Raw genomic sequence first — 12,548 nt, 5'->3', positions numbered from 1 at the left:
TATATCAGTAATCGTTCATACACACGTGGAGTCGTCACTTGTTACTCATTATTTAGTCTTCACGGACTTTAATAATACATGAAGCTACATTTTGGTGTCATATACTGCCATAAGTCACTGTCTATGCTATGAAATAGTGGCACACTATAGTGTTTGACGACTACCACAAGTTCCGCTCTTCTATTGTGGTCAATACTGGCCTAGAAGCACTTCGGTGCCCAGTGGATAGTACCATAGCATAGCCAGTACTCACTCGTCAATTTGTCAGTCAACCAATCAAGTATTCAGTGTCGGTTGTGCAGTGTTCATATTATTATTAGATTATGTTTGCGAACTAACTTCTATTTTCTAATACCTTTGAATAATTACCGTTTGACCGACCACAAAGTTTAACATTAACTGTCATTTATTCTGCCAACCTACGCAAACATGGCTGAGGAGTACATTAAAACAGTGGCCGTTCACATGGACAATTTGAACACGCATCCTCATTGCTCTCACGGTAATTATTGTTGTTTGTTATTATTTATTGATATTGTGGTGTGAATGAGTCATAGTGGTCATGTATTCCAGTAATTCCAGTGAGTTGTCAAAATTTTGACAACTAATTCATGTCCGTTTTGCATACAAATTGAGTATTATGTGGCTTACAAGGGTGGGAATAAAATAGTTGCAGTAAACGCATTATTTTAAGCTGTATAGAATATGGAATAGATAATGAAATCCTAATAGCAAAGACCAAATACTCATGGTTATTGTTTCATAATCTATTAACAGTAATTTAACTAATACGGAATTGTCTGTTATAATTACAAACTTATAAACTAAATTTAAAATTGTTTCTATTTTTTTTTTTAATTTAAGGTGACAATTTGTCCTGTAATATAATTAGGAATTAGTTTATCATTGATTGACTATATCTAATAACTTTTTTTTTATTTAAAGGACCAACGTTGTTGTTTTCTCGAGGATCTGACAATAAAAAGTTTTACTCTTGCTCGGCACATAGAGATAGAAAAAAATGTTCTTTTTTTGTGTGGGAAAATCAAATTGAAACAATTGGACAAAAATATATGGAACAATATGAAAGAGATCTCATTGTCACAAAAATGATGAGATATAAATTACAAACCAGGTAAAAATCATTAATTTACTTAATTATTTTTAACATTTTTTTCATACAAATATGATTTTAATATTACTATTATTAGGTTGTTAATAACAGTTAATGTTTCTTATCTACCTATTTTAAAATAGATTTTGAACTAAAAATCTATGTATCATACTATCATATAAAAGTTTTGTAACTATGTATATAAATAAATATAATTATCAAACTCAATGAGACATCTTAGAATTATTGCTTGAGGTAGACAATGGTGTTACATAGTTCAGACAAATTCAAACCCAGTGTTTTCTGGATTATTAGAGGTTTTTAGGGTTATTCAAATCACCATGATATTTGTTTTCACCACCTTTATTCAAAAAATCTATTATAAAATGTATAATATTTTACAATTAATAATGTGTCTAAAAAGAGGTCATGTTTATTTAATTCAAATATTTATCAGTAAAAAATCAGATTTTTTTAAGAAGCTGGAAGATTCTAAATTTCAAAAATGACTGTAGAAAATGAAATTTTAGTTATCTTATATAATATAACTAGAATAACTAGAATTTTTTTAACTAACTGTTTTGAATATTTTAGGTATGATCATACAAAAAATTTAACCCCAGAAGAAAGATGTTTCTGTCAGAAATGTGGTGAATTATTTTCTAAAACTCAACAAGATTTGCATTCGGACCATTGTGAATTGTTAGTAGAAAATATAAATGATTTAAAACTATCTCACCCTTCACAGGTACTAATGTTATTATAATTATAAATATTTTAATTTTTATATTGTGTTAATGATTATTGTGATTTTAAATATGTGAACATTATTTTAGTTGTTTAGACCATTACAAGAATCAAAAAGTGAATCTCAGTATTTTTTTACTGAAAACACTATTGAAATGTTAGTCAAAATGTTTCGTTCTGTTGGTACAACTAATATTATTTGTATCGGTGCTCCCACAATACATGAAAAGATATTATGTGATGTACCCGAGATGAATAGTGTTTTACTTGACATTGATCATAGATACGTATGTGAAATAATATTTATTTGTTATTTGACTTAACTGTAAAAAGTTTATATTAATATTTTTTTCAGTTGCAATTTTATGATACTGACCATTTTAGATGGTTTAATATGTATAACTGTCATATACTTGAAGAATGTGACACAGAATTTGTGTTGGAAGATATTTTGACCCAAGGAGATTCTACTGCTGTATTCATTGACCCTCCATTTGGCGGCAGACTTGAACCATTAGCATATACACTAGAAAGATTTGATCAAATTAGGAAAAAAAACAACAAGAGCGTATTATCAAGTAAATATATTTGATCTTTCTCGTTGACTTTAAATTGATTTTAAATAGATAAATTAATTTTCAGAGTTTCTTGTGTTACCTTATTTTATGGAACGTTTTGTAGTCAACTGCTTACCTGGGATGTCAATGATAGATTATAAAATTGACTACATAAATCATAAAAAGTTTAATAGTTCTGGTTTGTATTTTTTTTTTAATGTTGTTAATTAAGCTGTTTTTTTTCTGTAAATACTAAAATGCATTTATTTTATTTTATATTTAGGTAGAAATAAAGGATCTCCAATTAGAATATTCACTAATGTAGATCAATGCAAGATATCTTTACCGGTTGAGGAAAATTATAGATTTTGTGATTTATGTAATCGATGGGTTTGCTCAGAAAATGTACACTGTTACAAGTGCAATAGTTGTACATCAAAGGTAAATGTATTTTTAATAATATATAAAAAGTTAAATTTATAATTTCTTGAAGTACTCGTGTATTTCAAACTTTTGAATAATGTTATAGTAATCAAGAAAATAGTTAATTTTCTTAGAATAAAAGTAAATTAAAGAATATTGGTATTTAAATGTTTTTTTTTCTGTGGATATTTTTTATTAGTTTATATGTTCATAATTTGTGCTAATATAATGTATTAATTTTGATAACCTTAAGAATAAATTTCAAAAATATTAAAGTTAAGAAATCATACTATAAAAGGTTTTGCGAAGAACAAATTTATACAGTATTCACAATTTCTTCACTAAATGTTGACAATTCTTAAAAAAAAATATATGTCATAATATTTTTATTTTTAAGATACTGATTAATTATTAATTAATAGCAAACAATATAAATAAACCTTTACAAATGAATAATTTGGATTGTTTACAAGTAACAAAAAAATGCTATGATAGAAAAGTTATTTTTTATTTTTATTCTATTGTGAAAAAATAGTAAAAAGACTTCCTAGGGAAGATTAAATTGATTAACTAACTAAGTGTATAATAATTTTTTTTATTCATTTAATATAATCTATCACATCTATACTTGTTTTAAAAATTTAAACCCAGTGCTTATTAAATCTTTAATTTCGCAGAATGGTCGTGAATACATACACTGTAATTTATGTAAGAAGTGTGTGAAAAGAACATGGAAACATTGCAAACAATGTAACAAATGCTGTTTAATAGAGCACAGTTGTATGAGATTTCCGACTAAGGTTAGTATAATTGTTTCAATTATTTAAAAACGTTTACAAATGGTAAATTTGCCTTGTTATGCAGTATACACATTTTCTCAGCTTATATGATATCATCCCCAAATTTTTTTTAATCAACTTAATATATTTTTATTTTAACTATATTTGTTTGTTATAGGGTAAAATGAAGGACAAATCACGTAAAAAGCATATGTTGTCAAAGGGCAAAGGCATAAAAAAATATGATGTTATGGATTAAATTATTAAAATATGTATTATATACTGTTTATATTTAATTCAATTATTTATAATAAATATAACTATATATTTTACTCTTATTCAAATTGGATGCTGAATTAACTGAAATTGATTCTTAAATACCTAGTAAATACTAAAAAATTTCAATACAAGTTGGGTTTAGTCAGTTGTCAAGTATAGAAAATTCCCTGATTAATCAATTATTGTCTATAGTTAATATTGTTTCATTCAGTGCCATTAGTGTTCTGATCTCATTCATGTCAACATCTTCAGAAATAAAATTAAAATTACTTGGAATACAAAAGCTTGAATCGAGTTGTGAATGAACAAGGTGTTCTCACTGAATAGCATTTTATTTCATTTTTCTACCACTCACTCGAACTGCTTTGAACTCGAATACATGGTACAAATAGCCAATTTTTACTTATGGTACATTGGTAAAGTTACATGAGTATTTAGGGGAAAAGACAACATATATAAAAGAATCAGTTGGTTTCTTTAAGTTTATCTGCCCATGTGTTTTTTTTGTTTTGTGAGATATTCATTTAATATTTTTAAAATAGAAATTATTAAAACAAATTTATTTTTGATGGCTTTACCTATATAAAATAAAAAATGATTATGATCAGCCTGAGGTAAAGTTGTATTAAAAAATCTAAAAACAAGGACATAAGAAAATAATATAAATGGAGTATGGAGTATTTAAGCATTAAGCACAATTTATTTAAATCAATACTGGGTGTGGTATGCTGACAAATAGATCCCACGTCATCGAGATCCCGGTAACCATTCTGATAAGAATTGATACCGGATCCGACTCATTCAGATCTCGAGACAAAATGATACAGAGTCATTTAGATCCACTGAAATTTATAGGTCCCAGCACGAATTAAAATATACTAGTATATTTTAATTCGTGGGTCCCAGTCTATTTGAGACATCTAGATCTATTTACTATTATGGCGGCATTTTTAAATTCATGAAATCTAACTCAACCTTTACACAACTTACATTTTAATTAACAAAAAATGTATATAATATACCTAGGTAACAAAAATATAGTTAATTTGTACATTGTACCTACCTATATTATTTTTTGTTTCATTTTCTAATTCCTATATAATTACTATTTTACTACACACTAAGAGTATAGGTATTTCACTATTACATTTATTTAATCATCTCAGCTTCAATGGGCCGTCAATGATGAGGAGAGGATAGGTCTATTTTTCTCAGGTCGACCAAATTCAGGGGGCAAGGGCCTTATGGTAAAGTTTTTGTGTATACTACATACAAATATTACTGCTTACTACCTACTTACACATTACATTTTGTATTATTGTAATTCTAAATGTTAATTAATTGTTATACCATAACATAGATATAGGTAGTAATATTTTGATTGTGTCTATTATTTATTTTAGTACCTACATTAGGTGTTAAAATGAGACACGGGTTAACAGATTAACAGGTTAAGTTCAATAAAAATATACAATACAACATACAACTCAAAAAAGCCGGGAAAACATTATCTCAAGTTAAATTAAAGCAGTGGATATTGCAAAATTCTAAATAGACTGATCTAATTATCTAATACTAACCGTCTACCAGTGCTGTATTAACAATGGCCGCCAGGGGTCCGGACCTCCTCCACTGGCGCCATCATATAGGCGTAACTAGACCTTTAAGTTAGGGGGACTTCAACCCTAGCATTTTTATAATAAATTAATTAAGTGGGGGCTCTGTACCCTATAGCCTCCAAACACATTACATTGATTGTTAATAAATGTAATGTAAATCAATAAATCAATCTTTTATTTTATTAATATAGTGTGCCATGTATTCGTGTGTATAATACAAATCTTTATTCTACTGTTTTACAGGTTACAGTCATAGAAAAGGTAAAGTAAATAATTAGATTAGATGAGGTAATTTTTAAATTTAAAATGGATAAAGTGTAAATAGTGTAATATAAGGCATAGAATGAAATTGTTTGAACATAAAAATAAAAATAAATGTTGTAAATGTAGTAAACTGTAAACAATAAATAAGTACACAATTTATATGTATAATACTGGTACCTATTAAAACATTTTTTTAAATGGAATTATTCATAACATTTATTTGTTTTTCATATCTACCAAAAGGTGGACATTTTTTGTTATTATTATTATAATTCTTAAAAAAATATTTAAAATTTATGCTATAATGCATAATAAACAAATCAGATACATACACAAGATGAATGTATATACAACCATAATATTATAATATGTACATGGGAAATGACCCTATCCTGTAATAAAACCTGACGATAATTTTTTTACAAAAAGTTCTTAAAAACAAATTTTGTTAGATATTATTAAAAATTCAACAATTAAACTATGAAAAGATAAACTAGTACCTAATGGTTAATTCTGAAGCTATAATTTAAAAATCCAAAAAACATATTACATAACATACCTATTCAGTATTACAACAAAATAATTAAAAAAAATAGTACTGATTTTGAAAGTTGCACAAATTGATCAGATACAAAATACAATAAAATAAATGTAACAGATACTTTATTGGTAATAAAAAATAGTGCTGAATGAATGGAAATAAGAGCTTAATGTATGCAAGTCCATTATTTTAAAAACATACATATAAAAAGGTAAATTTTATAATTTTATAATATATTTCTTGTATATAAGTACGTGCAATATTTAAATAAAACAGCCAACAGGAATTAAAAAGTAAATTATTTTGTAGTTATATAAATATTAAATAGTGTTAAAATTACCAATTGATTAATCTGTATACAATGTGCAACTAGCATGAATTGTAATATGCACTATTACACGCGCACAAAGCATTTTATCAAATAAACTAAATTATATTATTTTTAAAACAATTGGATATTTGTATTATTTTCATAGATAATAAAAAAACTTATTAAACTTAAATAATCAACTATATTAACGAAAATATTAAAGTGATATGTTGTTATGTTCTAAACTGCTTTGTATAACATTGCACAATTCTTATAATGGAATACATTTGAATATTATATAGGTAGGTATTATCTCACGCCTCATCACAAAGTTTTCAATTCTTTAACGCCATTTGTGATGTTTCATATTAAATTCTATAAAAAATGTTTATAATTTTTCCCCGTTGTACTATCTTCAGAATGTCCAGCCATCCTCGTGGACCACGGTAAACTCGTTGTCATATTAACTAAGATAATGATAAATCTATTAATAAATATTCATTTCGTTTCTATACTTAATGCTTGTTGATTAAACGATATTTTTGTAAAAGATATTTTATTTTTACAAATAATTCGTAAACCACTATGAAGTATGAGTATACCGTATGAATTTCTACAACTTTGACAAAGACGTATGAACATTAAAATCATCTTATGGTTTTGATAAATACAACAGGATTAATATTTCAACTATTTTTATACTTTCATAATATTTTGTACTTATTAGAAACATAAAAATCCGACAATCTCGTACACATTATACATGGGTATAAAGTGAATAGACACTACAAACGTCAAAGATGACATTGTTATATTTTATTATTTTTATTAAATAATAATAAGACTAAATATGTTAAAAATCGTAGTTTTATAATTAATTTTCAATTTGACACATAGTTAGTTGGGTCGTGCACAAGTTTATTCTGTCACTTTTATATTTCTGCTCTCGAACCGTTCGCCAAAAGTCGTCGTGCTTACACCATAATCTCGTCAACAGCCAGTTACGAGTGCCACAAATTGGAGTATTCCTGCGGTACCGGTTATAATGTATTATAGTTCCCCGTCAGAAAGGTTTGGCAGGAATTCTGCCCGACGATTTTATGTTCGTAAACTTATTACCGTATTGCTTGGGGATTCTAGTCGTTTCATAGATTCTATTCGGAGCAAAGATGACTGTAAAAGACTGCTCGAAGTTTTCGGGAATGATTCGTGTACTATGCACATTGTTCACGGATACAGTATCCGGGATACTGTTCGCCAAAAAACTGTCAAATAATTGGATAATGTCAAAGGACCAAGTTCTCGGCCGGTACGATCAACTGAACCCAATCCTTGACCGGATACCGCCGAACGTCTTTGTTTCTAATATTATAATATCTAATTCTAAGTCCATCAACCGCCAGCCGGCTTTAAGGTTAGGTTAACTATAATTATTTAGTTAATACAATTTATGTATTATTCATATAAATGTAGTAACAAAAATATAATGAAAATATATAGACAAGGATAAATTAATATAACAATTCAACATTTCCCGTTAAACCTGTAGGTTCTTCATAAACTTCGGTTAAATTTGTCGGTTAACTCAAAAAAAAAAAACAAAAATAAATAAATAAATAATGATTTTTTTATATTTTTTTTCAACAGCTTTTTTTTATACAACAAAACACATAACACATTACAAATTACAATACACAATAAAATACACAAAACATATTTACAAATCCATCATCCTAAGTGTGACTGGTAATGTATCTTACTATTAGCATGAATTTGCGGTAATACAGTGGCTTATTATCTTAAGAAAATTCGTCATTGTACATTGAAAAAATGTGCAGTACGAATGTTTATGAAAAATAGGGTTGAATTCATACACATGAATTAACTTCGGTACAGCATTAAACAACCACGTCGATATTATGTACAACTGTACAAGACGCCATGGACTGAATGATATGTTGATGTTACACTGCACAGACTGCAGTCGGATGTTAATTGAGAATTTAATCCCCAAAAACGTAGTCGACGGAAATGCATTCCTCAACTACATAAAGTCGATCGTCATAAAAACATCTGAGACAATCATCGTCAGTGACCGGACCCGAAGAATCGCCTAATCGCCATGGTTTCTGTGGCTGATGCAATTGGGGGATATGTGCACGGAGTGATGGCACCATTGCTACCGCATAATATGTGAACCACGAATATTACAAACGGCACGAAAGATTTGAAACCCAAAAAATCGCCATATTATATGATATAATACAATACGGTTATACTGCAGTGAAGGTCTCCGATTGTTGTTTCTTTTCGAATACACAGGCGTACATAATCCAGATGAGCACCAACGACACGAGAATCACAGCCAGCGGAACGTTCGAGTTGGGCACTCGGCTGTCGGGCCCGTCGTCACACGACACGCGCATCAAATCATCGCCGCTGTCGTTGGTAGCCGCCGTTGCCGCAGTCGTTGTGGACGCCGTCGTCCCGCATTTTGGTCGGCCATCCACAGCCGCAGTGCCATTGCTGGCTGCCTTGGCCGCGGCCAGGACGACGCGATACGCACCGGCCAGCACGGGATACCACCGCCGCCGGCGGTTCGCCAAAAGCGGCACCACCGCCTCGTCCAGCCAACGATTAATGTCCGCTCGGAACTGCTCCGGCGCCGACGACGTGCAGCCGGCGGCCAGCCGGTAATACCGGACGAGCAGCGGACGGCGGTCGTCGGCCGCCGTCCACGGCCTGTTCACGGCGAACAGCCGCTTGCCGACAGCGAACGGAAACGCTAACGAACCGGGATTCGAGTTGTCGTCGAATGCGGGCATCGGCACGGCGGCCGGTCGTCCGTCAGACGGTACGTCGTATAGCAGTAGTGCCGCACACGGGTTGTCTGCCTCCTCGTCGACGACGATGAGGTCGTCGTCCTTATCGGCGGCGGTCGTGGTCGACCGTCCTATTATGTCTACAGGCGTCATCCAACCGCGTCCGTCCGTGTCCAAAATGAACCTGTGCAAAAATACGCACGTTCGTTGTGTAACGACATGTAAAAACCGGGCTATGACGAGTAGATACATTGATCCAAGACCTTTTTAAAAGGACTACTCTCACAAATTATACTTCAGTACCGTGTATGTTTAACTGACGAGTGGTGATGAGGGGGTAAAATAGACCGTTTATTTAAGGGGCATTTTTTTATTTTTATTTTTAAGGTCGATGTCCTAGGTAGATTTTCTCACTTTGTAACGTATAAACACATAATACGTATATTATAATTATTAAAAAATTTGAATTAAATATATCACATAACATTTTGATTTATCTGCGTATATCACTCACTTGATTTTCCGTAACAACGCGTGCAGCTCATTGGTCACTTCAAAGCTTTCGTGGCCATTATAATATTTTTGGTTCACATGCGGTAGCATCACTCCCTGCATATATCCCCCAATTGCATCGGCCACCGAAACCATGGCGATTCTTCTAGTCTGGTCATTAACGATTGTCTCCGATGTTTTGATGATCAGCTTTATGTAGCTGAGGAATGCATTTCCATCGACTACGTTTTTAGGGATTAAATTTTCAATCAACATCCGACTGTGTACCATCAACATATCTTTTTCAGTCCATGGTGTATCGTACATAATATCGACATGGTTGTACAACGCTGTACCGACGTTAAGCGCCGCAACTGCAGTGATCGATATTAGAAAAAGCACAGCTTGAATCATATTGTGATACATTGATATTGAAATAATAATGTGCACTGAACAAATATACGATTTATAATAAATATTATTTCAAATTTTTTTAAACAAATTATAAAATATGTTTATATGTTTTGAATATTGTTAGGGACATTTGTATTTTTTATAAACCAGTATTACAGAAAGCACAATATATAATATTACATTACACATAATTAACATGAAAAAAAAAATCAAAACTTTTTCATGAATAAACTCCAAATTTAATGAATCCGACCTATGAATATTTATTTTTTTTTTTAATATTTTCATACCTAGTTAAAATAAATAATAAATTTAAAATATATAGTTATGAACCTTTTGTTTTGATAATGCTTATGGTATGGTAAAATTCAGGGAAATAGCACTATTGCTATTTAATTATATTATACTATAATAATTAATTATTTATTTTTCTATTATTTATACAGTAGATTGAACTTATTATTTCAAAACACATTAAATAAACTGTATAATAGTAATTATAATATTATTTCATATTTTTTGTTGATTGTTATTGTTATTTATAATAATTAGTTATTAATTTATTATAAATATATATCAACATATCGTGTGTTATGGTGTGATAATGCAAGTGTCGATTAAATATGGTATAAATAGCTTATTAAAATTAGTCTAAATAATATTTTAAAAATGTCATTATTCTCATACCTATAGGGCATAGGCTATAATGTATTGGCTTTCGCTCCTCTAGACTTTAATCGTCTGCTTACCGGATAGGTAATATATTATTAGAAAATACATACGTATGATTAAAGACTAAAGTAGAATCACAGTCCACAGAGTAGATTAAACTAATTTATTTATTCTACGGTAGAATAATATTATAAATGTGACGGTACCCATTAAAAATAAACGCGCGCATGTATCGATATCGTATACTCAAGGCGCCGTATGAAATTTTAATACAATTTTGTTTGTCATTTATATAATATTTATACTTATTTAAATTTGATTGCGTTGATAAAATATTACATTTTTTTCAAGTCAATAAGCTGCACGTGATACCTCACTAAAGACATCTCGGACATCGAATCAAGTTTGGTCGAGTGAGGGGATGCACAGAAAAACCGATTTTTGTCAGGCCGTGGCGCGTTTTTTCGTTGGATATAGTATAATATTATTAAGAACAACTAAATTAATATTTAAGCAAAATTGTTAATTTTAAAACATCAAACTTCACTTCAGAAAAATGATTTAATTTTTATACAATATACCTAATAATTAATCATGGATTAAATTTAATATGTAATCTGTGTCCTGTGATATAATAATATAATATTTAAGGGGATGGGTGGCGGACAATTATTTTAGCCAAAACATCCAATTTTTATTCCATCATACTGATCGATGTAGTAATGCGATAATACTTTTTAAAACTGATTTGAATTTGTTATTATGTCTACTTGAGATCGGTCAGTCTATTTCCCCCAATTTCACCCCCCTAACAACTAAAAATTTAGTTTGAATATTTTGAAATTTCGGCATTTTCAAACGTTGATTATTTGGAATATAAATCAGAAATCTTAAAATGTGAACTGACCGATCTCAAGTAGACATTATAACGTATTTAGATTAGTTTTCAAAAATGTTATCGCATTATTGGGTCGATCGGTAGGATGGACCAAAAATACATAGTTTTAGTAAAAAAAACACACGTTCTGGATCGTTCATGCGCGCGACAATCAATAACAACCATTATAGTTAGTGCTTTATGGGTTTATAAGCTGAATTCAAACCTATTTTATACCGCTATAACATCATTTGTAATTATTTAAGACTAATAAAAAATGTTAACAATGATAAGCTTTGAAAAAAGATATACATTCAAATTAAAAATAAAATATCAACAGTGATTGTTCTAAGGATATAGATACAAAAAAGGTAATAAATAAATAATTATAACCTTTCATTACCTAAAGTCCTAACTCCTAAGACTAGTAACACAATAAATAAGTTACAACTTTTCCTTTCAGATGTACTTACATACCTATAAAAACCAATAAAATGCTTTGTTTAGATTTGCAGAATTTAGATTTAGGGTGCAAAAAAATCCTTTCAATTCTAACTAATTTAATACTAATCTTCTAACTCAATGAGTTTCATTTGATATCTATCTAGGTATTGGGCCAATATGATATATCACTAATT

The 12,548-nt window shown here is 29.9% G+C and overlaps 2 protein-coding genes across 2 annotated transcripts; one reads left to right on the top strand and one right to left on the bottom strand.

Moving 5' to 3' along the window:
* Positions 1–23: 23 nt before the first annotated feature.
* On the top strand, positions 24–3,958 carry LOC132931792 (rRNA N6-adenosine-methyltransferase ZCCHC4). Its single transcript, XM_060997806.1, has 9 exons — positions 24–502; positions 946–1,135; positions 1,709–1,862; positions 1,951–2,148; positions 2,217–2,439; positions 2,504–2,617; positions 2,702–2,859; positions 3,519–3,641; positions 3,799–3,958. Exons 1-9 carry the CDS (start codon positions 430–432, stop codon positions 3,877–3,879), a joined length of 1,314 nt encoding a protein of 437 aa, XP_060853789.1. The 5' UTR covers positions 24–429; the 3' UTR covers positions 3,880–3,958.
* A 4,948-nt stretch (positions 3,959–8,906) lies between these two features.
* On the bottom strand, positions 8,907–10,373 carry LOC132918673 (uncharacterized). Its single transcript, XM_060980081.1, has 2 exons — positions 9,970–10,373; positions 8,907–9,639 (listed from the first exon to the last, which is right to left on the bottom strand). Exons 1-2 carry the CDS (start codon positions 10,371–10,373, stop codon positions 8,907–8,909), a joined length of 1,137 nt encoding a protein of 378 aa, XP_060836064.1.
* Between the last annotated feature and the right edge of the window lie 2,175 nt (positions 10,374–12,548).

The sequence above is a fragment of the Rhopalosiphum padi genome, chromosome 1, assembly GCF_020882245.1.
Source record: "Rhopalosiphum padi isolate XX-2018 chromosome 1, ASM2088224v1, whole genome shotgun sequence".
NCBI classification, from domain to species: domain Eukaryota; kingdom Metazoa; phylum Arthropoda; class Insecta; order Hemiptera; family Aphididae; genus Rhopalosiphum; species Rhopalosiphum padi.
The sequence above is the reverse complement of the archived record's forward strand: the minus strand, read 5'-3'. Positions and strand labels throughout refer to the sequence as shown.